The sequence below is a fragment of the Cynocephalus volans genome, chromosome 1 (genome assembly GCF_027409185.1).
Source record: "Cynocephalus volans isolate mCynVol1 chromosome 1, mCynVol1.pri, whole genome shotgun sequence".
Lineage (NCBI taxonomy): Eukaryota > Metazoa > Chordata > Mammalia > Dermoptera > Cynocephalidae > Cynocephalus > Cynocephalus volans.
In genome coordinates, this window is record NC_084460.1 from 51,211,598 (window position 1) to 51,238,481 (window position 26,884).

Genomic DNA, 26,884 nt, shown 5'->3' on the forward strand with positions numbered 1-26,884 from the left:
GGTGGTTTCCGCCGCAGGCTTGAGCGGACTGCGGGTTCTGGGGACTCCTACCGCGTTCCCTCACCGTTTTCTCCTCCGCGCCTGAGCAGGCTCGCAGGCTCCTAGTCCCTCCCGTTCCCGTCACCATCTTCCCGCCGCGGCGCGACTCTCAGGTAGGCCCCGTGTCGTGTCCCCTCGTTACCCGCCGCCATGGGCGCTCGCGGAGGCCGGGTCTCCCTGCGGGGTGCGCTTAGCTGGGAGATGTAGGGGCGCGAGCCAGACTGTTGAATGAGCTTCATTAATGGCCCCTGGAAGCCAGGTCAGAGCTGGAAGGAGCCTTAGGGGTCACATAGGGTCCAACCCCGTCGTTTTTCTTGTGGGGAAACTGAGGCCCCGGGAAAGGTCACACCGAGTTAGTGGCAGCGTTTCTCGCCTTTGTCCTGCCCCTTTACACGTCTGGCTTCTCATCAGACACGTGTCACCTCTTCGGAGAAGGCTTCCCTGACCGTTCTTCTACAGAAAGGCAACTATCCCCTTTTAGTCTCCCACGGTGACCTGCTTAGTTTTCTTCATAGCGCTTACTCTAAAGCTGGCTGTTTCTCTTTCCCCGCCAAGAAATTATTGTATACATATGTGTGTATGTGTATCTATATATACGCATACGTACGTACGTATACACACTTTCCCCAGGCAAGTATTTATTAAATACCAGCCAGGCGCTGTGCTGTGGGACCAAGTGCACATTAAGGGAAGAATCCATACAGGCCCTTGCCCTCTTGGAGCTGGCATTATGTGGGGAAGATATTGACAGTAAATGAGAAATTCCAGATCGTGGACAAGTGTTATGAAGAAAACAAGGGGATGTGATCCAAGGTTGGATACGTTAGATTAGACAGGGAAGCTTCTGAGGAGGTGACTTAAAAAGAACGCATTTGACAGCTTTATTGAAGTGTAACTTACATAACAGAAAATTCACCCATTTAAAGTGTACGTTATGATGAATTTGAAAATTTTTACACGGTTGTGTAAAACATCATCCAAAAAATTATTAGAAGGCAACTTTTTAACTGGGATCTGAATATTCAAACGGACGCAGTTGGGGGGTTGGGGAGGGGGACTGGTGAACCATCTGAGGCTGAAGCCAACAGCTAGTAGGAATGCTCCAATTGCTGTGTTTACCGGTAGAAAGGAAGCCAGCAGATTCCGTGTAGTTGGAATTCAGCAAGGAGGGACAGAGTAGGAAGAGATTAGGTAGGTTCCACAGGTACCCGTGCCTTCTGATCTTGAGGCTTCCCAACACCCATCATAACATGTGGTCCACACCTGCTGATTAATACTTGAAAGACTATGAGTCTAGTAAGATTATCCCTAGTGGCAGAAATGTTCTCTTCCAGGTTGAGGAGAGGGAATGGAATGGAAGTAACGTTTATTAAGAACCTATCATGATTCAGGCACTGTGTATGCGACCTCACTTGGTTCTTATAACTCTATAAAGCAGATATCAATGTCTCTGTTTTACAGATGAGAAAATCAAGGCTAAATAACTCGCTTAAAGCTATATAGCTAGCTCTTGGACTCTGATTGCAGAAGCCTTATCATTCCTTTGTTCGCTCATGCAGTTGACTGGTGTTTCAAGTACATCTCTACGTTTGAGGGCAGAGATGTGGTCGGCAAGCACCATGTCCTCCCACGAAGTCACTTTTCTGAGATATTAATGTGCTCATAGCTTTTGCTCTGACATAATATGACTGTTTGCTTATTTTTCATGAAGCTGGGGAAGCTCAAGTGCCTTCCCAAAACTTCTTGCAGTTTCTCCATTCTGTGTTGTCTTGTTTAAGGATGTTACCCTCATTAGCAAGTATGCCACTCAGTGTTAGGCTCCTTTTGGAGAAGTGAGTGACATGGTAGACTTTTGCTAACCGATAATAGAATTGAATATGTGGCATCTATATACGTGAATCATCAGGGAGTTATAATACATAGGCTTTCTCCTTGGAAGGAAAAAAGAAGGGAAAGTTGTTTATTGTACCCACTAGTGCTAGATACTACACTTTCTACATAACCTGATTTGATCTCAGAGCAACCCTGGAGAAGGTGTTAATATTCTCTGTATTTGCAGAGCAGAAAAGTGAGGGTGAGATTAGGGTCCCCACTCTGGTGAGTGGCAGAGGCCCTGTTCAAACCCTGGTGGGCATGCTGGAGTAGGATGATGCCCAGGAAAAAACTCAGGGGGTGAGGGGGAAGTTTTTTTCTGGGTAAACGTCCAAAACATAATGCCAGACCTCTTGGTACTCAAGGAGACCAAAGTGATTATGTAGAAGGAGTTTTAAAAAGTAATTTCTAAATTACTGCCAGGACTGGTTGTTCTTATACCTAATTTCATGCAAAGATATTGCGCTAAACCAGAATGCAGAAACTAGTAAAAAGAAAGTGAAGTCCCACTACCTGGAAACCTGAGAGAATGGGAACCTTCTGTCTAATTTACTGTGGTATCTCTGGTGCAATGCTTAGTGTCTCTGTGTGAAAAATGAGCAAATTTATTTTCTAGACTTTGCTGTAATGTATCAATATTGGTTCATTAATGGTGACGAATGTACCATACTGATATACATGTTAATAATAGAGGAAACTGGATATAGAGTGTATGGGAATTGCCCTATCTTTCCAATTTTCTGTAAACCTTCAACTATTCTAAAATAGAAAGCTTATTTTAAAAAAGCAATCAGCTTGTGGTATTCTTAGATCTATTCTAAAGAGAGAGGGCTGGTATCAAGCCATTTAGAGTATATTCCTTCTGTGACTTAATCTTTGTATTGCCTCTCAGTGATATTTATTACTTAAGAAAGGACCTGTCCTTAATATTTATTATTATTTTTTAGGGCCAAAATGAGTCTATTTGGGACAACCTCGGGTTTTGGAACTGGTGGGACCAGCATGTTTGGCAGCACAACCACAGATAATCACAACCCTATGAAGGTACCACATAAGGCTTCACAGGGTTTGTAGAGAAGAGTTCAGGCTAGAGTTTCCATATCAGTGGTAGCAGAATAAACCAAGATGGCTTGGGAGCCTCTTTTGGGGGTGAAAGCTCTAAAACTTTGCATAGCCTAACTTTCTCAAACACTTGAGCACAGAAAATGTGTGTCTTCTGGAGTGGTGTCTTGATTTTACAGTTCTCCAGAGTCACCCCAGGTGCTTGTTAAAATTGCACATTCTCAGGGCCCAGCCTAGGACTGCTGAATCAGAATTTCTGTGGTAGGGAGAGGGGAGGGCAGGCGGTAATTATGACTAAGCACTGGGGCAAGAGTGGGCCATCATTTAGAAAATGTGGCTGTGGGCATTTTATTTACAGTGCTGCTTCTAGTCCCAGCAGTGCCAGTACTTTCGCTGGCTTATTACTCTCCTTTTTGATCAAATTAAGGAAAGGTCTAATTCATTTAATCATTGAGCACAAGGAAAGTCCACCATGAGGTGTTTAGTGAGAAAGAAAGCAATTTTGAATTAAATTGTGATGATGCATATGTTTTAACACTGACTTCTCCCCCCAGGATATTGAAGTAACATCTTCTCCTGATGATAGCATTGGTTGTCTATCTTTTAGCCCACCAACCTTGACGGGGAACTTCCTTATTGCAGGATCGTGGGCTAATGATGTAAGTGTTCCTTAAATGGGTGTTCTGTAAATCGTATTTCTTTGTATGGTCAAGGTTAGCTTTCACTCTGTTCTTTGTCAAGTGAATAAATCAGAGTTAAGGCTTATTTGTGGCCTTTTTAAAGAAATCAATTTAGAAGATGTGAGCCCCTCTGAATGTCAGACATCACTTGTTCTTACACTGATTTTTTTTGTTAAGAAAGCACAATTATGTGCATTTCTCAGAAATTCCTTCTCTAGGGGTGGCCAGTAAGCTCATTTGGTTAGAGTCTGGTGCTGACAACACCAAGATCCAGGGTTCGATCCTTGTACTGGCCAGTAGCTCCCCCACCAAATCCTACTGTAGTTCAGTATCTTGAAGTGTATTCCCAAGTCAAATGTAATATTCATTGAGCATGAATATTATCCATGATGACAGACATAAGCAAATTACCCTTCCTGGTGTCCTGTAAGAACGTCCTTCAGGCATATATTAAATGTTTTCAGCATTTGATAATAGCACAAATCCTGCATAGACATTACATTTGCCCATTGTGTACAAAAAGAAAGACAAAAAATTATGATATACGAAAAGAAAGATAAAAGTTCTGGTACAAATATAAGCAAAGAATGGGAAGAGGCACTTCACAAAAGAAGGAGCACAAGAGGATGATTTGGGTAAATTTAAACCATTCAACCACACTTGTAATCCGATAAACGTAAATTTATATGATAGACTCCTTTTTCTACCAAGTCAACTAAAATAAGTTTAAAGGAATAGTAGTGCCAACAAGGATAAACGGAAACTTTACATGTATTACTGGTAGGTATGTAAATTGGTGGAGCTCTTCTGGAGGGTAATTGGCAATATTTATCAGAAATCCTTAAGTTTATACCCTTTGTGTCATTGATTCCTCTTCTGGGACTTGAGGAGGAAATCCGATAATGTACTTTATATGCATTATTTGAATTAATCTGCAACAGCTAAAGCACTGTGGAATTCTTGTCATCTCCATTTTATGAATCAGGATGCTGAGGCTTAGAGAAGTGAAATACCTGGCCTCAGGTCAGGTGTCTGAATGAGCAGCAAGGCAGGGTGCAGACCTGCCTGGTCCAGTTCTGAGTCCGTGCTCCTAGCCGCTGCCCGATAGGCTTCCCACAAAAGAAGTTGTTATGCTAGTGGAGAATTTGAATACTGCAGTATCTAACAATGATGATAATTTATGGTATGTTCACATGATGGGATACCATTGTAAGTTTCTGGAAAAGGTTTCAAACTGTGGCCTGTAACAGGGAGACAGGGTGGCGCGGTGGGGGGATGAGGAAAGAACAGTAGGGAAGAGGGTAGTCAAGGCTGAGCAAGTTTGCTTTTTACATGTAGTTTCTGGAAAGATTTCAATTGATTTGCTGCTAAAAATGTTAGAAGAATGTTTAAAGATGAATAGGCTAATGGTGCAGTTACAAAAGTGAAGATATACATACAATCTAGTATAATGTAGCACAATCTAGTTTTTTTTCCAAAATTATGTGTGCATAGAAGACTGAAAACACATAGAACTATCAGCCATGGCTGTCTGTGGTGGCGTTAGGGTGATTCTTATATTCTTGTCATATTTTAAAATTTCTAAAATACATCACTTTTATAATGAGGGAAGATATATTAAAAATTGGAGTAAGATGTTCAGAGAAGAAAGGTGAGTTTCCACTTTGGTCTTGATTCTCTGATAATGGATAAGTGATATTCTACTTTAGAAGTGAGATATGTCATAGATGTGATGAAAAAATTCTCTGCAGTTTTAGGTGTAAGCAGTAGAATTTCTATGTTTTAATGGCTTAGCAGTAGAAAAATAGCTGCTTGCGTATGCAATTCAGTTGTTTTGTTCTTAAAGTTAGATAATTAGGTCTATATGAGAAGTCCATGTATAGACCAGTTGCACCCCATTAGTTATTAGGTGTTAAATGTAGGTAGTGCATCGCAGATTGCCTTGTTTGCATTAATTTGTCTTGCCACTACAGGTTCGCTGCTGGGAAGTTCAAGACAGTGGACAAACCATTCCAAAAGCCCAGCAGATGCACACCGGGCCTGTGTTAGATGTCTGCTGGAGTGATGTATGTTTCACTCTATTTCTGGTGTTCTCTTTTACCCTGTAATTTAGCACATTTAATAATCTGAACACAAATGGCATGTATGTATCCACATTGCAGGAATTCTAAGTTTCTGAATGTAGAGTAATTTATTGATCTTAATGTTAGCTTTAGTTAGGCACTCTCTGAAAGCTTTCCTCGTATTAAAAAAATCCATTATTTTATTGACATATTACCATGAGCAAGTGATTAATTTCTTGAGGCCTTTCCTACCTCTAAATATGCCGTGAACTTATGTTATGTTATTTTATTTTGTTATATTATGTAAGTTTTTTTTTTTTTTAGCGGCTGGTGGGTATGGGGATCTAAACTCTTGGCTTTGGTGTTATAGCACTGCACTCTTACCAACTGAGCTGACCACTCAGCCTTATGTAATTTTAAAATTGGGAATTTACTATCCCAGAAAATCTTAGAGGGAAAAAAAAAAAAGAGAATACATTTCTATTATTACACACTTGAAGTGTTTTTGGTGTTTTGGAATTCTCTTTTTCCCCAGATCTTGAACATCAGCAATATAAGCAAATGTGCTCAAGTTTGTTTGGCTCTGAGTTTTTCTTTCTTTTGTTTTTGATTGAGGATAGTTTAATGATGAATGGACCATTACAAAGAAAAAGCAGGGAAGAGGAAATACCTGTGGCAGGCCATAGGGGTGGGACTACAGGAGCACAGCAAGAGCTGCAGTTGTGGAGAGGCCACTGCCCCAGTAGCAGAGCACAGCAGCGAGCCTCGGCCTGGCGTGGAGGAGCCCAGGGATTCACATGCCAGCCTTTCTCTCCTCCCTCCTCCCACCACTGCTGCTGCTGGCCGAACCCAACAGGAGTGAAAATACAAAGGGGCCTGACTGCCAGAGGCAGGTGTACCGCCATGCCAAGAAAGCTAAGCCTCAAGGCCCCTTCTGAGGTTTCATACCTATATTTTTCAGTCAGATTTATTAAGTTTGATTTGCATACTGTAAAACTGAACACTTTTAGTGTACACTGTGAGTTTTGAGAAGCACATAAAGTTGCGTTCGAGATATAGAACAGATCCATAGGCTGGCTGGTTAACTTACTTGGGAGAGTGTGGTGCTGTTAACACCAAGGTTACCATCCCCTTACCAGACAGCTGCCAAAAATTTTTTTCTAAATAAAAAAAGATATAAAATGGATCCATCAGCCCCAAAATTTCCTCTTGCCCGTTTGTGGTCAAATTCTCCCCAACTCCCGGCCTTTAGGAAACACTTCTCTGTTTTCTTTTCCTATAGTTTTGCTTTTATAAGAATGTTCTATAAATGGAATCCTGTAGTATGTAACCTTTTGAGTCTACTTCTTTCACTCAGCATAATGCAGGTGGTTGTGTGTATCAGTAGTTTATCCTTGCTGAGTAGTATTCCATTATATGGATGTATCAGCATTGATTCAGCCATCTACCAGTCAAATTGCTGTATTTCCAAGGATTTGTAGAGTTATCCTTATAACTTTATTAATAGAATGAGGAGCAGGTTTTATCTCTTCTTTTGGATGGAGGACTGGTAACTTCAGACAGAAAGAAATTTTTACCGGGGGAGTATGGTGGTAAATCTTTGAACTCTGGAAATAGACATGAAATAGTCTAATCCAGGGGTTAGCGAACCATGGCTCATGATCCAAATTTGGCCCATTCCCTATTTTTGTAAATAATGTTTTATTGGAATGCAGCCATACTCATTCATTACATAATGTGTATGGGCGCTTCAAGCTGCAGTGACAGAGTAGATCTACTTTATGAGTTCTTTATGTGACTGTTTTAAAAACTATTCTACAGTTCAGATAGGACCGATGATTAGTGTAAATTAGTGTGATTTTATTGCATATACTTTGGAGTGCTGTTAAGTATGGAGTTGAGCAGAAGTGATAATGATTTAGATATATGTGTGTGTATATATAGAGAGAGAGAGAGTGAAAGTAAACATGCCAAAATGTTTGCAATTGGTGAACGTAGGTGAAATGTTTATGGGTGTTTATTATGCTATTGCAGTTTGCTGAAGGCTTGAAGTTTATCAAAATAAGAAAAAAATTTAGTGGCCCATAGTCGCCTTTGAGAAGCTGGGATCAGGGATAGAAGAGAGACTTAGTTTTTATTACATAACTTTAAGTGCCTTTTTTTTAATGTGTTTATATTATCTCTTAGAAATCAGTAATAAAATATAGAACTGATAATGTGCTTTGTGAACAACACTGTAGTTTGCAATATACTGGCCCTCAAATAATTGGAAAAAATAAAAATTGCAAAACAAAACTTCCCTCAGTATGTTCAACCTAATATCTAAGTGTGCACATAGAAATTTAATATTTCTTAGAATGACAAATTTTCTTTGTTTTAGGATGGGAGCAAAGTATTTACGGCATCATGTGATAAAACTGCCAAAATGTGGGACCTCAACAGTAATCAAGCAATACAGATTGCACAGGTAATAATAGCCCTCTGCAGAAAGGTTGAGCAAGACTGATACCCAGGGTTGTGATGATTCTTTAATTATAATAATTCTTTATTATAGAAAAACTAAAGTTTGACTATATTGAATCAATTAGACTTATGTATACTAGAAAGCCCTTTAGCATAAAAATAACACAAGCTTTATAACCACTCTTGTTCTTGCTAATATTTCACAGATTGTTTTGTTATGGTCTTCCATATATATGTAGGTGGCATCATGAGGAGTTAGTGATATTAAAATCTATAAAAGACAAGTGTGACAGGTGGTCCTTGACATTTATGTTTGACATTCCAACACCTGTGTGTGACTTGCCTTTTACCAACTTCACTTGGTGACTCAATCATTCAGCAAGTGTTAACCGAATGCTTGCTGTATGCTAGGCACTGTCATTAGGGGCTAGAAATAAAGCAGTGAGTAGAGGAACACTTCCTCACACCCATGAACCTTCTGAGTCTACTCAGAGACCACAGGTGGTTCTGGTGAGAAGAACACTGAGAAAGGGCAGAAGTGATGATGATGATGAGAGAACCTGGAACCCAGAGGGTCCAGCCTGGTCAGGGGGGTCCAGGAAGAGCCCCTTGATACTGAAACATTTTCAGAAAGGTGTTACATACTCTGGGATCACGGTGGTATGGACTAGAATCACCTCCTTGATTTCTTAATTCATGTCACCTGAATAGCTAAATAAAGCTGTGGTGGAGTTCTTTATTGGTTATTTCTCAGTATCTCCTTCGGGAGGGGCTTTCTCACTTAATTATGTGTAAAAATCAGATTAAAGTTTCTTAGAATGGAAGGTAGATCCATGCTCTTGTGTTAAACTAAATATTTTGGTCCTGGGAAAGCACTAAAATACCCTTTGATTTTTGTGTGGTATGACCTCAATATTTAAATTAGTTCCTTCTCTGAACTTCCAGTACTAAAGCTGTTTAGCACAGTGTTACATTCACCTTGATCTGTTTTGTTTTGGTCTTGTGGAAAGCATGATGCACCTGTAAAAACCATACATTGGATCAAAGCTCCAAACTACAGCTGCGTGATGACCGGGAGCTGGGATAAGACTTTAAAGGTATAATAGCAGTTGAGAGAGTGTATGTCTCCATGAGGATGGACACTTATTCTTACACCATTTGGACTTCGGCTCTTGAATAGTTACTTATTGGCTCCTCTTTTTTGCTTTCAGTTTTGGGATACCCGATCATCAAATCCTATGATGGTTCTACAACTCCCTGAAAGGTGTTATTGTGCTGATGTGGTAAGGAATTTCAGCTTAGTATATGTTTCCTTGTTTAAAAAAAAAAAAGCATTTGTCACCTGTGGCATCTTATAATTAGCAGATAATCTAAAAATTCCTCAAACTCTAATAATAGATTCAGGACATATAGTTCAGATTGCCTCAGTAATCTTAAATTGGGAGATTTTTGTGCTACATGTTCTGGAATTACTAAATACCGGATGTGAAGTTTAGGGCCACTGTTTGAACATGTGCATTTGGCTACATGCCATCTCTAGTGTGATGTTTATTGTGTGGTGGTGGGAAAACTTGCAGTAACTTGGTGGTGTGGGACTAGGTCTTTGGGGACTGTCTGAGTGGGATAGAAACTGCAGAACCTTCTCCATCCATTTAGTCATGAGTCTTAGAGTTTTGTACTACCTGCCCCAGCAATTCCACTTTTAGGAATTTGTCATGAGAAAAATAATCAAAGATGCAAATGGTCTTTGTTCTATGTAATATAGCGAAACATTGGAAGTGACCTAATGGGGCCAATGAGATGGGCACAGTTAAATGAACCCTGTGATATGTTCATTTGAGAGACTGTTAGAGAGCCACTGCTGTGTTCCCAGGGAAGTGTATGAAGTGGGCTGATGCTCACAAAACATATTGAACTGAGTAAAGGATACAATTATACAGAAATATACATACACAAGTTTGCTCAGAAAAAAGACTGGAATAAAATATACCATAATTTTAGCGTTTATTTGAAGGGGTGGCATAGATGATTTTCATTTCTTCTCAGTTCCTCAGTATATTCTATAAATATTCACATATTTTATGTTAGTTTCTTTAAAAAGAGTATTTTAAAAATACATAATGTTCTACTTTCAAATATGTTTTCTCTAGGTTTTTTGAAACGTTGATATCATTGTATTATTAAACTTAAGAAAATTCAGATTTAATTTTGGGACTGAAACAATCGATCTAATATGTTGATCTAATACCCACTCCTTCATTTGAAGCTTGTCTTTGCTTTCCTCCATCCCTAGATATATCCTATGGCTGTGGTGGCAACTGCGGAGAGGGGCCTGATTGTCTATCAGCTAGAGAATCAGCCTTCTGAATTCAGGAGGATAGACTCTCCACTGAAACATCAGGTGAGTCTTAAGTCAAGTCAAGAAGCCTGTGTTTAGCACCTGTTATACACAAGATGGTGCTTGTGTATGGAATACAATTGTACTTTGGAAAAGCTGTTACTATTTTCAGAGGGGTGAATTTAAGGATACAAGCACAAGTATTTAGTGAGTAAATACTCTGCATCCCTGGATGAGCCAACTTAACCTGTTCTCTCCAAATATCCCCCTGAGTAGCTGGATGCCTCTGAATAAAAGTGAACATCTGGATGGCTTGGTTCCAGTGTAAATTCGTACCTTCCAACTTCAACTGTGCGTTCGCTATTCCCAATTACTGGATTTTTTCTGCAGCTCAGTCCTCCACTTGCCATAGTTCGGCTAGACCCTCTTCACTCTGGTGCAACTCCCAGACCCCCCTCCTTTAGGTTTTGTCTCAGCAGATGAGATCAGCTCCTGCTCAGAGAACAAAGAAGCTAATGGTTGGGCACTTCCTCATCTTCCTCCTTCCACATCTAGAAATCTGTTTGCACGTGCATCTTTCCCCACCTTCCCACCCCTTTTCCATTAGATGGAGGCCTTGTTCTCCAAAGACCAGTTTTGTCGCGGGACCCCGTGCCCTCCAGCCTTCTCAGGAACCTTGTGCTGTTCATCACCTCTCTCCTATAGCTTCAGTCTCTTTCTCTTCTTAGTACTTTTCCATTAGCACTGAAACACACTCAGGTCTAGTTCATCCTAGAAAGCAAAACTCCCCTGACCCCCCTGGCTTCTGTAATGCCAGCCTCTTACCTCCTCCTCCTCCTCTGGCTGCTGCTGCGTCTTTCTTGCTGGCTCTGTGCTCAGACGTCTGCCCTGGGCTGCTGCCTTCTCTGCCCAAGTACAGTCTCATCTCCCATCCATTGTGTCGCTCACTCACACCTAATGTGCTGGAAACTCAGATCCCCAACAGACCTCGCTTCCGTGCTCCTGACGGCAACACTCACAATGTGACAGCTCCTTCGTGTGTCTCCCAGACATCTCAGCCCAGCATTATCCAAAGCCAAACTCAGGACCACTTTCTGTATTTCTTTATTCAAATGTTACTCTCCTCAGGATTCTCCCTGGCCACTGCTCCCAATACATTTTATATATGTATATATGTATGTATATATGCCGAGTATTTTACTTCTTTTGTCTTGTTTTGCCAACTAGGATGTAAACTAAGTGAGAGCAGAGATATTGTTTGTATTTGTTGCTGCCCCATTCCCAACACCTGGACCAGGGCCTGGCATGTAGAAGGCGCTCTGTAAATGTTTGCTCAGTGAACAGTTTATCTTAACCTGCCTCTTCCCACCACCCCCAGCTTGTTCCTTCTGATGTGCTCCACGTCTCATTAAATGGGACCTCTATCTGCTTAGCTGTCTAAGCCAGAAATCCAGGTTACACCTCTTCTTCCTCCTCTTATCTCATTAATCACCAGGCTCCCTTACTTCTATCCTGAAAATATTCTTCTCTCTCCCTTTGCCACGTCTAATCCAAGTCTTCTTAGAAAGCACTTAGATCAAAACTTCATGACATTGGTCTTGCCCATGATTTCTTGGATATGACACAAAAAGCACAGGCAACAAAAGCAAAAATGGACAAGTAGAAGTATATCAAACTAAAAAGCTTCTGCACAGCAAAGGACACAATTAACAGAGTGTGAAAAGACAACCAATGGGAGGGGAGAAAATATTTGCAAACTATATATCTGACAAGGGGTTAATTTCCAAAATATATAAGGAACTCCTGCAACTCAATAGCAAAAAAAACCTGATGACCTGATTAAAAAATGGGCTAAAGACTTGAATAGACATTTCTCCAAAGAAGACATATAAATGGCTAGTAACGATATGAAAAGGTGCTCAGCATCAGTACTCATCAGAAATGCAGATAAAAACCACAGTGAAACGTCACCTCACACCTCTCAGGACTACTGTTATTAAAAAGTCGAGAGATAGCAGGTGTTAGCAAGGATGTGGAGAAATTGGAACACTTGCACATCAGAGGGAGTGCAAAGTGGTGCGGCCACTGTAGAATGACAGCGTGGAGGACCCTCAAAAAGTGAAATAGAACTGCCAGTGATCCAGCAGTCCTGGGTGTATATCCAAAAAAACTGGAATCCGGATTGTGAAGAGATGTTTATGTTCCTGTGTTCATTGCAGCAGTATTTACAGTAGCCACGTGAATGGTGAATAAAACATGTATACGTACAATAGTTACTACTCAGCCTTAGAGAAGAAGGGAATCCTGCCGTTTGTGACAAAGTAAATGAACCTGGAGGACATTTTGCTAAGTGAAGTTAGCCAGTCACAGAGGGCAAATATCATGTGATTCCACTATTATGTGGTATCTAAAACAGTCAAATTAGTAGAAGTAAAGAGTGGAATGGTGGTGGACAGGGATTGGGGAAGGGGAAAGTGGGGAACTGCTTAATCAATGGGCATAAAATTTCAGTTAAGTAAGATGAATACACTCTAGAGATCTGCCTACAACATCATAGCTAGAGTCAATGGTTATGTACACTTAAAACTTTGGGAATGGATCTTATGTTAAGTGTTTTTACCACAAGAAAATAAATTTTTTTTTAAAAAGCGAGCACTTAGACCTTGGCCTTTCTCCAGTCCATTATCCCTGCATAATAAGGCAGGGAGCTATTTCTTGTAATGATGCATCTGACCTTGCCATACCCCTGCTTCAACCTTTTACTCCCCCTTTCCTTTTGCATGAATCACAGACTCCTTGTAAGACATAGTCTGGTCTGGCTTCACTTCCTGCCACCCTGTGCCAGTCATTCTGGCCTTTCTGCTATTGAATGCCATAGCCTTAGGATAGGGTCACTGTATGTGGCTGTAAATGGCACCCCCTGGAGTTAGTTGTGCAGTTCCTCATCTGTGTGCTGTGTAGTAGACACTGCTGAGAACCAGCCATGGTCTATTCTGTCCTCTAAGAACTTAGACTTTTGTCCCTCTGCTTTAATTTCTTTCTATTCAAAAGTAATGGGCTGGGCCGAGGTGAGCCTGGCAGCAGCAGTGGCAGCGGAACTGTGCAGATAGAGGCGGCCCCTCCCCACTCCTTGGACCCGGAGGGGTGAGTGCCAGCCTGTCCCACGCCCTGACCCATGCTGAGGTGAGCTCAGCAGCAGCAGTGGCAGAACTGCGCAGCTAGAGGTGGCCCCTCCCTGCCCTCCTTGGACTGGAGGGTGGGGAGCACCACCCCGCAGGTTCTGACCCACTGAGGTGTGCCCAGCAGAACCACGCGGTGCTAGGGGCTTATTTTACATCCACAGATTCTGGAACAGGAACTAAGGTGGTTTAACATCACCACCATACCTACTGTCAAGCAAAGATAATTCATCTCCACAGTAGCAACCAGGGCCACTCCATAGCCAACCTCAGTGTAATAGAAGAAACAAACCCACTACCAATGACCAAACATCAATGAAAAAAATACTAGAAGTACAAACAATCAAGAAGAAATGACACCACCAAAAGAATACAGTAGTGCTCCAAAGTCAGACTTCATGGAACGGAATCCTTGAAATGTGTGAAGAAGAATTTCGAGCAATGATCTTAAGAAAACGTGAAGAAATAAAGGAAGACTCAATTAGAGAACACAATGAACAAGAAAAAATATCCAGAATATGAAGGAGGAAATCTACAAAGAGATTAATACCTTTAAAAAGAGTGTAGCAGAACTTCTAGAAATGAAAGACTCAGTGAAAAACACAACTGAGAGCTTGAGCAGTAGGGTAGAGCAAGCAGAAGAAAGAATTTCAGAGCTTGAAGATGGTCTTTTTGAAATAACTCAGGCAGACAAAAAAAAAGGAAAAAAGAATTAAAAATAATGAGGAAAATCTAAGAGAGATAGCAGACAACCTCAAGTGCTCTAACATCCAAATCATTGGTATTCCTGAAGGGGAGAAGAAAGGGAAAGGTATTGAAAATGTACTCAAGGAAATAGTAACAGAAAACCTTGGAGGTGTAGGGCAAGATACATACCTTTAGATCCAGGAAATTCAAAGGTCCCCAAACAGACTCAATCCAAAAAGATCCTCCCCAAGACATGTTGTAGTTAAATTTGCAAAGCTCAAAGACAAAGAGAATTCTACAAGCAGCAAGAGAAAAGCATCAGGTCACTTATAGGGAAACCCCCATCAAACTAACAGCAGACTTCTCAACTGAAAACCTACAGGCCAGAATAAAGTAGAATGATATATTCAAAATACTAAAAGAAAAAAATTGCCAGCCACGAATTCTTTACCCAGCAAGGCTGTCCTTCAGAAATGAGGGAGAAATAGTGTATTTCCCAGAGAGACAAAAGCTGTGGGAGTTCACTACCACATGACCAACCCTGCAAGAAATTCTCAAGGGAGTCATTCATCTGGAATCTGAGTAATGCTGACCATCATCATGAATACACAAGGAAGAGCAAAACCCACAGTTAAATTATCCCATCTTATATTCCCAACTAACATTGAAGAAGAGAAGTAAAAGGGGAAATAATGATCAAAACATATTTAAACCATATGAACAAAAAGCAATTAAATGACAGGAATTAATCAGCACTTGTCAATAACTACTCTAAATGCGAATGGACTAAACTCCCCATTCAAAAGACACAGACTGAATGATTGGATTAAAAAGCTAGACCCAAGTATATGCTGTCTTCAAGAGACCCACCTCACCTGTAGAGACACACACAGACTAAAAGTGAAAGGATGGAAAAGGATATATCATGCAAATGGAAACCCTATATTGGACAAAATAGACTTTAAACCAAAAAATATTTAAAAAAAAAAAAAAAAAAGGCCATTATATAATGATAAAGGGATCTATCCAGCTCGAAGACATAACAATCACACGTATGTACCCAATACCAGAGCACCCAGATATATAAAGCAAACACTCTTAGATCTAAAGAACCAAATAGGACCTAATACATTAATAGTGGGTGATCTGAACACCCCTCTCTCAGAATGGGACAGATATTCCAGGCAACAAGTCAACAAAGAGACACAAGATTTAATCTACACCCTAGACCAACTGGACTTGGCAGATATATACAGAATATTTCGTCCAACAACTAAAGAATACACTTTCTTCTCATCAGCTCATGGTACATTCTCCAGAATAGACCACATATTACATATTAGGTCACAAATCTAGTCTCTGCAAATTTTTAAAAATCGAAATCCTTCCAACTATCTTTTCAGACCACAATGAACTAAAATTGGAAATAAACAATAAGCAAAATGCTGGAAGCTATACAGATACATGAAAACTAAATAATAGGCTCCTGAATGACCTATGAGTCCAAGAAGAAATTACAGGAAATCAAAAAATTTCTAGAAACTAATGAAAATAAAGATACATCATACCAAAACTTGTGGCAGCACTAAGAGGCAAATTTATTACAATAAATGCTTATATCAAAAGAATGGAAAGAATTAACGTAAACGATCTAACACTACACCTCAAAGAACTTGAAAAACAACAACAGTCCAAATCTAAAGGTAGTAGATGGAAAGAAATAATTAAGATCAGAGCAGAACTAAATGAAATAGAGACCCAAAAAACAATAGAAAAGATCAATAAAACAAAACGTTGGTTTTTCAAGAAGATAAATAAAATAGACAAACCATTAGCTAGATTAAAAAAAGAGAAGACCCAAATAACAAATCAGAAATGAAAAGGGAGACATTATAAACAATACCACAGAAATACAAAGAATCATTAGAGACTATTATAAACAACTGTTTGACAACAAATAAAATCTGGAGGATTTGGGTAAGTTTCTAGACACATACAAACTTCCAAGATTGAACCAAGAAGAGATAGAAAACGTGAACAAACCAATAACAAGCAAGGAGATTGAAGTGGTAATTAGCAATGTTCCAACAAGAAAAAGTCTGGGTCCAGATGGTTTTACAGCTGAATTCTATCAAACTTTTAAAGAGGAGTTAACACCAGTTCTCCTCAAACTGTTCCAAAAAATTGAAACAGAAGCTACTCTCCCAAACTCATTCTATGAGGCCAACATAACTCTGATATCAAAACCAGATAAAGACACAACAACAACAAAAAAATTATAGGCCAATATCCTTGATGAACCTAGGTGCTAAAATCCTCAACGAAATATTAGCAATCAGAATACAGCAACATATTTAAAAAATTATACACTATGATCAAGTGGGATTCATCCCGGGGATGCAAGGATGGTTCAACATATGAAAGTCAATGAATGTGATAGATCACATCAGCAAACTCAAGGACAAAGACTATATGATTATCTCAATAGATGCTGAAAAAGCATTTGACAAAATTCAACATCCCTTCATGATAAAGACTCAACAAATTAGGTATAGAAGGAAAATATCTCAACACAATAAAAGCCATTTATGACAAGCCCACCACCAGTATCATTCTGAAAGGGGAAGAATTGAAGGCCTTTCTCTTAAGAACAGGAACAAGACAAGGATGCCCACTCTCACCACTTCTATTCAACATGGTACTGGAGGTACTAGCCAGAGCAATCAGGCAAGAGAAAGAAATAAAGGGAATCCAGATTGGAATAGATGAAGTCAAACTTTCCCTATTTGCAGATGACATGATACTATATATAGAAAAACCTAAAGACTCTATCAAAAAACTCCTAGAGCTGCTTAATAACTTCAGTAATGTTGCAGGATACAAAATAAATGCCCCCAAATCAGTAGCATTTATATACTCAAATAATGAATTAACAGAAAGAGAAATAAGCCCATTTAAATTGTCACGAAGAAAATAAGATATCAGTTTAACCAAGGAGGTGAAAGACCTCTACAATGAGAACTACAGACCACATCTGAAAGAAATTAAAGACACAGAAAGATGGAAAGATATTCCATGCTCTTGGATTGGAAGAATTAACATTGTGAAAATGTCTATACTACCCAAAGCAATCTACAGATTCAATGCAGTCCCCATCAAAATACCAATGACATTCTTCACAGAAATGGAAAAAACAATCTTACCTTTTGTATTAGTCCGTTTTGCGTTGCTATAACAGAATACCTGAAAGTGGGTAATTTATAAGGAAAACAGATTTATTTGGCTTACAGTTCTGGTACAGCTGCATCTGGCATGGGCCTCAGGCTGCTTCTACTCATGGCAGAAAAGTGGCAGGCAGCTGGCGGGTACAAGCAGATCACATGGCAAGAGGAAGAGAGAGAGAGAGAGAGGAGGTGCCAGGGTCTTTCTAAGCAACAAGCTCTTGTGGGAACTAATTGAGTGAGAACTCACTCATTAATCTCCCCTCCCCCAGGGAGAGCATTAATCCATTCATGAGGCATCCGCCCCCTTGACTCAATCAGTTTCCAACACTGCCACATTGGAGATCAAATTTCCACATGAGTTTTGGAGGGGACAATACATCCAAACTCCGTCACCTTTCATATAGAAAAATAAAAGACCCCAAATAACCAAAACAATCCTGAGCAAAAAAAAACAAAGCCGGAGGCATAACACTACCTGATGTCAAGTTATACTACAAAGCTATTGTAACCAAAACAGCATGGTACTGGTATAAAGATAGACATTCAGACCAGTGGGGTAGAATTGAGAACCCAGGAATCACCCCTCAGGCTTATAGCCATCTGATATTGGACAAAGGCAACAAAAGTCTATATTGGGAAAAAGATTGCCTCTTCAACAAGTGGTGCTGGGAAAACTGGATATCCATATGCAGAAGAATGAAACTAGATATGCATCTCTCACCATATGCTAAAATCAGCTCAATATGGATCAAAGACTTAACTATAAGACGTGAAACTGTAAAATTACTAAGGAAAAATATAGGTGAAACACTTTAGCAATTAGGTCTGGGCACAGGCTTTATGAACATGAGCCCAAAAACACAAGCAGCAAAAGAAAAAATAAACAAATGGGACTATATCAAACTAAAAAGTTTCTGCACAGCAAAGGAAACAATCAACAGAGTGAAACTACAACCTACAGAGTGGGAGAAAATTTTTGCTAACCATGCATGCGACAAGGGATTAATATCCAGAATATACATAGAACTCAAGCAATTATACAGTAAAAAAAAAAAAAGAAACCCAATTAAAAAATGAGCAAAGGAGCTGAATAGACATTTTTCAAAGGAAGATATACAAATGGCCAACAGATACATGAAAAAATGCTCAACATCACTAGTCATCAGGGAAATGCAAATTAAAACTACATTCAGATACCACCTCACCACGATTAGATTGGCTATAATCAAAAAGACAGTTAATAACATACTGGCGAGGGTGTGGAGAGGAAGGAACACTCCTACACTGTTGGTGGGACTGTAAATTAGTACAACCATTATGGAAACAGTATGGAGGTTTCTCAAACAACTACAGATAGATCTTCCATACAATCCAGCAATCCCTCTTCTGGGTATATACCCAGAGGAATGAAAATCATCGTGTCAAAGGGATAGCCACACTCCCATGTTCATCACAGCTCTGTTTATAATAGCCAAGATGTGGAACTGACCTAAATGTCCATCAATGGATGACTGGATAAGGAAAGTGTGGTATACATACACCATGGAATACTACTCTGCCATAAGAAAGAATGAAATACTCCCATTTGCAACAACATGGGTGAACCTGGAGAAACTTATGTTGAGTGAAATAAGCAAAGCACAGAGAGAAATAAGCAAACTGCATGTGCTCACTCATATGTGGGAGCTAAGAGAGAAAGGAAGGAAGGAAAGACCACAGTAGAGCAGTGGTCTCACAGAGGGAGGGAACATTCCTAGGGCTACAAAGTGGAGTTGGGTGAAGAAGGGGAGGCAGAGGGAGGTTGGGGGATAATTGGGTGGGGACACAGGCTACAAAAGCAATTTCTGGTAATTTGTATCATGAATATTCCAAATAATTAACTAATTAATTGATTAATTAATAAAAAGTTCAACCAGAAAAAAAACAAAAGTAATGGGCTGGCTCTTTAAAAAAAAAAAAAAAAGCAGACAGCACAGAAAAAGAAGTAGCATGCACCTTTTCTTTTATTTATGAAATTTGCATACTTGGCAAGTATCACATTATCAGAAACTGCTTTCTACCTTTGTCTTTCATAGCTTAGACCCCGGGCCCAGATCATGCTCTGACTCCTCCTGAATTCACAGAGAAGTTAAAGTGTTCTGCTTGGGCAGTGTGGGTGGTCCTCTGGGGTTTGGCCAGGTCATCACAACCAAAAGGTTGGCTTTTCCTCAGGGCAGTTGGCTTCTCTCCTGAGGCTGGGTGGTGGGTGCTTTGTGGTCACTTCTGTAGTCTGGAGCCCCTCCCTGGAGCCTTTTAAACTCAGTGCTGGATGAAGTGTGCTGCCTGGCTCATGCGTAGCACATCCACGGTTTAAAAGGTGCTGCTACATGCCCTGACTTTTCCCCCCTCTCCCTGTGAGATGGGCCCAGCAGACACTGCTTCCCGCTTGCAGCTGGGGAAGCAGAAGCATGGAAACATTGGTGGACCTCCTGAAAGGCGCCCACCTCGCCAGTGACAGGAGGCTCATCTGAGGGAGTGTCTTTCTCTTCCCCAGGAGCAGAGTTAGGGCCTGCATCGGAGCCCTTGTGGGCCCTGAGGGATGCCTGCTCTGCTGGAGTGAAGGTGGCCTTCCAGGGTGGCAGAGGATGGAGGGGCGACCGGAAGGAAGCACTGGTGTGCAGTCAGGTCACATGGCTGAGAAATGCAGTTGTTGACAAGTTGGAAAGTAGTTCTTGCTGGGGGAATAAAAATACCTTCTTAATTGTATTAGAGTAATATGTTTCTGTTCTTCTAAAACCTGAAAATGGGGTAACAAACCTTTACCTTCACGTTAGTTATAAAATCTTATATTTTACATTGTGATATTAGTTTTTTTGTTTTTTTTAACTGTAGCATCGATGTGTGGCTATTTTTAAAGACAAGCAGAACAAGCCGACTGGTTTTGCCCTGGGAAGTATCGAGGGGAGAGTTGCTATTCACTACATCAATCCCCCAAATCCGTAAGTGGGACTCAGTCAACTTGCGAATTTTCACTGGAAACTTTTTTCTAAAAGAATGAAAACTTAGATGGGCCTTTGTTTTTCAGTGCTAAAGATAACTTTACCTTTAAATGCCATCGATCTAATGGAACCAATACTTCAGCTCCTCAAGACATCTACGCGGTATGCTACTAGAAACTTAACTTTAACCTTGAAATATATCTAGAAATTAGACTTAGAGGCTACCTGAGCAATTACGAGATCAGAAAAGATTAATCATTGAAGAAGCTGTGTGTGTTTGTGTCTGGAGACAGATGGCCTATGCTGCAGTTTTCTATCTTTATGAACGTATTTATTTTCTGTTTGTTTCTGAATTCAAGCTTAAGACTTTTGGGGGGGCCTCCTGCCTCCTTTATGAGTGCTGGTATACAGTTTACTAAGTTAAGGCTGAGAAATTGCTGTTTGCTAAAAAAGAAAAAGGCATTTTCCTGAGCTGTGCCCCTTGGTGTTACTAGCTACATATACACATTACCTTCTGCTGACTTGTGTTCATCTCAAGGGACAAGATTGGGTTCCCGGCTGGAAGCACAGATAGTTTCTTCTGTGAGCAGTGGGCAGCCAGCTCTAATGAAATGTGTGTTTTGTGCATTTTGTCTCCTAACTCAGGCAGGAAGCATGCATTGGCAAGAGCCTGCTTCCCTGCCCTTCCCTGCTTCTCATTGTGCATATCAATCCCTGCAGGTAAATGGGATTGCATTTCATCCTGTTCATGGCACCCTTGCAACGGTGGGATCTGATGGTAGATTCAGCTTCTGGGACAAAGATGCCAGAACAAAACTAAAAACTTCAGAACAGTTAGATCAGCCAATATCAGCCTGCTGCTTCAATCACAATGGAAACATATTTGCGTACGCTTCCAGCTACGACTGGTCGAAGGTGAGCATTCTCAGGCCCGCTCTGGGTGCTCTAACGAGCAAAGCCAGGCTCTGGGGTTGGAAGGCCCGGGCTTGAGCTGGGACTCTTCTCTGCACTCGCTGTGTGTCCCTGAGCAAGTCACTGTCACCTCCGTGTAAGAGGAAATAGTGGGCCTTCCTTCAGGTTGTGGGGATTCAGTAGTCTTTAGTGAGAACCCAGCACACAGAAAGTGCCCAGTCAGAGTGAGCCATTACGAGCCACTCTTGTCACTGGGTATGGAGGCTGGGCAGGCTGGAGGCCTGCACTCTGGGAGAGCGTGAAGGGGCATGGCAACAGAGGGGTGGCGGGCCAGATCATGGAGCTCTCACCTGGGAGCACTGGTTTTTGTGTTTGGGGAGAGTAGTTAGGAGCTGACAGGGTCATGGCTGCATTGTTGGAGCACTCAGGCGGGATGGTGTAGCGTACAGATTCGGGCACCAGACCACCGAGGACAGTGTGTTGTCTGTCGGCCTGCTATCGTGCTGCTTTGCTTCTCAACTGTTAGTCCTGGAGAATGTCTCCATTGCATTTGTGGATTTCATCTTTCTCTTGCCACATGCCTTCTACCATTTGCTCCACAGCAGCTTTCTAGACCTTTCCCTACCCTGCCCTTGCTGGGGAGGTTGCCAGCTTCACAGAGGAAAGGCTTCTGGTTGCCCATGTGCCTTTCCTTTCCTCTCCTCGTGTGCCCACTTCACAGGCCCTACCGCTTCCCACCCACTCCACACGCGATCCGTCACTCATCCCAGTTTCTTGATGCCATTCTGTTCTGCCCCTTTTCGGACTGTCTCTGTCCCTGTCCACCAGGTCCTCCCCCTCTGCTCTGTCTGAGCGCACAAGCGAGCCTTAGGAAACCTGTTGCCCTGTGCTGTTAGGCTTGTCGAGAGAGGTCAGCACCAACCCTCCTGCTCTCTCCTCTCAGTCCACTGCCAGGTACCTTCTACCCTTGACGCTGTACTGAGTCTCGTTGGCTACATCCTCCTTATCCAACCCAGAAGTTTCATTTCTGTTTGTGTCAGGCACTGTGGTCTATCCCTTTCTTCACCAGGGTTCAGTTTCCCTCGGTTTCTGTTCCCTGGTGTGTTCCTACTCCGGACTGCTGCTTGCCATCTTCCCTGCTGGCTCCTGGTCTTTTGGCCTCTCTTACATGCTGGCCGCCTCCTGCCAGGCCAGCCTGAGTAGTCCTCCTGGGTTCTTCCAGGAAGGCCCCAGCTCTGCCCACATAAGCCAGCGACTCCTCGGTTTCTAACTCAGTTCCTGGCCTCTCTCCCCACCTCTTTTTCGGTATTTACCAATCTCAGGCAGGATAGCTGCACCCAGGTATCCCCTGAGGCTCTTAACTTAGAAGTCCAACTCATTCCCAGCCCACCCTCTCCCGCTCCACTCCAGGCTCACTGCTTCTCCTGTGGTCCTCCTTTGAATCCAGCACCATCTTGTCACTTGGGGCGTCTGTCTTGGCATCACCTTTAGTTCTTTCTCCCTTATTCTTGGAATAGCCAGGCAAGTTCTGTCCATTGCACCTCCAATACATGGGGCTGTTAAGCACACTGTCATTGATACCTATGCTTGCCTGTGCAGTTCACGCTCTGTAAAGGTTGCTTATGCATGCCATATGGCTTCTTTCTTTTTTTTCTTCTTCAGGCAACTTTATTGAGGTACAATTGAAATGCAGTAAGTTGTACATGTTTAAAGTGTGCAATTTGGTTTCATCATCTGAAAATACCCATGAAAGCATCACTGCAGCCAAGATAACAGACACTTCATATCCCCAAAGGCTTCCGTGTGCATAGCTGTAAACCTTCCCCGACACGTGCACAGAATCATCTATCTTTCTGTCACTGTGGATTGGTTTGCGTTTTCTAGAATCTTATATAAGTGGAGTTGTAAACTATGTACTCTTATTTTCCTGGCTTCTTTCACTCAACTTAGTGATCTTGAAATTCACCCGTGCTGTGAAGTATATCACTTACCTGTTCCTTTTTAGTGCTGAGGCGCACAGAGTGGATGGACCACCATTTGTTTATCTATTCACCTGTGGAAGCCACACACCCAGTTTTGCAAGGAAAGTGCACATTTTTGGTTCTGCCTGTCTGCAGTTGGACAGGTGGTGGCCTGCATGGAGGCCTGAGGCCTTGGCCCCCCTGGGCCCTTCATGGAATTTCTTCTTCACGTGCTCAGCCAAGCATGAAATGCTGCATTTTGACTTAAGTCACACCCTGTGCTCTATGCCCTAGAAACATTAAAAAAACAAATAGTAGTAAATAGAAAGAAATTACAGAGCTTATTGCTTTGAGTGCTGCCTAAAAATGGAAAATGTAAAAATACATCTGAGTAGTTAATGTCATCTTATAGCGGGGGTTACATAAATATTTTTGGTTTAAAAAAAAAAAACTTGCTTCAGGGAGTTTTCATTATTCTAAGTTCAAGGACAGTTATTTACAGTATGAAATCATGATCATGTATGACTAATGTTATTAGCTTGCTGCTTGAACATAACCGTTCAGAAAAGCTCCACTTTGTATGTTACGATGAGAATTAATGACCATCATTGAGCAAACCTTCTAGAACCTTCTAGGCTTGCCTGTTGGGATGATGATAAAAACATGTCATTGCAGTACAGGGTGCAGAGCGCACCCAGAGCTGTGCCTGCCTCTGTCGTCCAGGCCTTTTAAGCACCCGCACTTCCTGCCTGTGTCTCTCTTCCCAGTTATCTGCCTTGCCACCCACTGTCTTCCTGAAACTCACATCTGATCATGTCTCTGACCACTCATGACCTCTGTGGCTGCCAGTTCTTTTCCCTGTGGGATAATGTTCACAGGCCTTAATCTGACATTCATAGCCCTTTACAGTCTTGCCTCATCCTGATTTTTTGGGCTCTACAGATGTCACACAGCCCCCCGGGTCTGTGCTCCTCCACCTGTGTGGGATGGGTCATCCTGGGCCCTCATCGTCATGACATGTCACAGATCAGATGTCCTCTCTTCTGTGAAACCTTCTCAGGTCAGAGCCAGTCCTGACTGAGGGACTCCAGGGCAGCCATCTTGGCATTGAAATCCTGGGGGGCCAAAAGGGGGCTCAGTGCCAAAAAGACAAATAAGTACAAGACCACCCATCTCAGTAGGACACTGCTGACAGACGGTGCAGCAAGTCTTTAGCCTTTCCTTTGAGGACTGAAGTTTTTGTTTAACGTTTGACTTTTATTTACTCTCCATCTTTGTTTAGTTTTCTCCCCAGAGAGATCATGCTTCAAACACATAGCACAGAACCCGGCATATAAAAAGTGTCCACAAAATGGTAACTGTTGCTTTTTAATGATACAATTATTGGGGGTTTTTTTCCTCTCTAGGGACATGAGTTTTATAATCCCCAAAAGAAAAATTACATTTTCCTGCGTAATGCAGCCGAAGAGCTAAAACCCAGGAATAAGAAGTAGTGTCCTGAGACTTCTGGGTTGCCTGGAGTTGTTTTCTCTTCACTCTGCCTCGTCACTGTACGAATTTGGGTCCCAACTTTGGTGGGTTGTCAGCCATGGACATGGATCTCAACCCCTGGAGGAAACGATGCCATGCTCAGTAGGTGAGAGCCCACCGGTGTGGTGGCCCACCATGCCCATTCCACTGCCTGCTGCAGAGTTCTTCTGTAACTCTTAAGGGGATTTAAATGATTTTAGAAGTTAGATTCTTGTGGGTGACTGCCAGGTATTTCGCAGAGCTTCATTCAAAAGTGTATGTGTTAGAGAATATTGGAAAACAGTCTATGAACCCTGTGCTGTATTTTGTAATAAAATATTTTGAAGTTTGCCTCCTGAGCTTCCTTCATCCTTCTGTCCCTTGCCCCGCCCTGTAATCTCAGAAGCGGTCATCCTGCTCAGCACTGAACGTTGGGTTTTAATTGTGATTTCAGACACCCTTTGGGAAATGCAGAAATCTTGCAGCTTAGGAGAAAGGGAATCCTGAGCTGCTATTATTTCTACCATGTGATATGTCCTAACAGATTCTCCAAGTTTGAATGTGGTTTTGTTTTTTTTTTTGCTTTATTCATTTCTGTCTTTAACATGCCCAGTGCTTTCTGGCTCTGCTGGGCAGATTTCCTAGTGACTCAGAGATAGGGGCCGTTCCTTGTGCTGAGTGACAGGCCTTTTGTGGGATATCCCTGCAAGGCCCAAGGAGGTGACATTTGTATGGCCTTCAATTAGAACCTGGGTCCCTTGCATGGGAATTGCTCTGAATTTGTGACCCCAGGAGTGGTTGTTTGGGGGTGTTGATTTTTTGTATCATGTAATTTAAAATTCCTGGTTGGTAAGTACTCAGAATTAAACTCAATGTTCAACTTTTGAGGCTATTGTGTTTTCCTACCCTGTCATCCCAACTGCTTCTTATGCCTATTGTTTGGGGCTGGTGTGTAAACTCTAATTTGCTGGGTGTAAAAATCTGGTGTCTATAATATTGTAAGGTGTGTTTGCCTACTCATAAAATTTTCTACTGGAAGAGACTGTCTACACTAAGCTGTCTAAATTCTTTGGTAGATCGCAGATGAATTCAGGCTCATTAACTCTTTGGCCCTGTTTTTAGCCTGAAGTTTTATTTTTTAGAGATATGACAGGTGCACTAGAAAAAGAAATTTGAATTTTTAAGTTAACCGTTTACAGCTAATTTTTCCCTTCCCTTTATGAATCAGCCCTGTGGTTTTATGATCTGTACCTATGGGAAAATCTAGCAAGTAGAAAAGACTGCTGTTCGGAGAGATTTAAGCTTGATTATCTCAGTCAGTGGCCACCTTTCATTTGAGGTAGGAATAGACTTGTCAACTTTAGCTTAGCTAGAGATTCATTATTCTTTTTACCAGCTATTAACTGGCTATGGTTGAAAATGACCCAAAATAATGAGTCCAAAGCATGGGCCTTTTAGAGTGTTCTCTTCCAGGATTGGGCCTTGCCATGTCACCAAGGGGGTAGTTTTTGTAATTGGCAAATTTAAAGCATTTGCCTAAGTCAAAGGCTGAACTTGGGCTGTCTGGAACCAGGAGTGAGGGAGCGCTTCATTGCTCAACAGGTGTGAATCCTGGTAATTGAGCCAAGGCTCATTACCCTTCTGCTCAGAACCTAGAGCACAGAGGCATGCTACGTGCTTGCTAATGGTGAGCCAGTAAGTATTCATTGAAATCATTACACTTAAAATACATATTTTCATGTTTCCTAAAATGTATGTGGAAGTTTTGAGGAAGTCTTCATTTTAAGCTTTATTGTCCTTGTAAGCACCTGTGCTGTGCTGCATACAGTAGGCACTCAATAAGTACTAGTAAATATGATGGCCTCTTTTAGTTCAAAAATATATCATTGTAATCTTGACTGTTTCAATAAATGTCAA

General features: G+C 41.5%; 1 protein-coding gene across 2 annotated transcripts; it reads left to right on the forward strand.

Annotated features, from left to right (window-relative positions):
• Nucleotides 1-25,318, forward strand: RAE1 (ribonucleic acid export 1). 2 transcript variants are annotated; one of them, XM_063100992.1, is made up of 12 exons: nucleotides 1-152; nucleotides 2,859-2,955; nucleotides 3,528-3,632; nucleotides 5,627-5,719; nucleotides 8,097-8,183; nucleotides 9,190-9,276; nucleotides 9,391-9,462; nucleotides 10,473-10,580; nucleotides 20,479-20,585; nucleotides 20,672-20,747; nucleotides 21,306-21,500; nucleotides 24,865-25,318. In XM_063100992.1, exons 2-12 carry the CDS (start codon nucleotides 2,866-2,868, stop codon nucleotides 24,949-24,951), a joined length of 1,107 nt encoding a protein of 368 aa, XP_062957062.1. In that variant the 5' UTR covers nucleotides 1-152; nucleotides 2,859-2,865; the 3' UTR covers nucleotides 24,952-25,318. The 2 variants fall into 2 exon arrangements, with proteins under 2 accessions (XP_062957062.1, XP_062957067.1); XM_063100997.1 differs by lacking the exon at nucleotides 9,190-9,276.
• The last annotated feature ends 1,566 nt before the right edge of the window (nucleotides 25,319-26,884 follow it).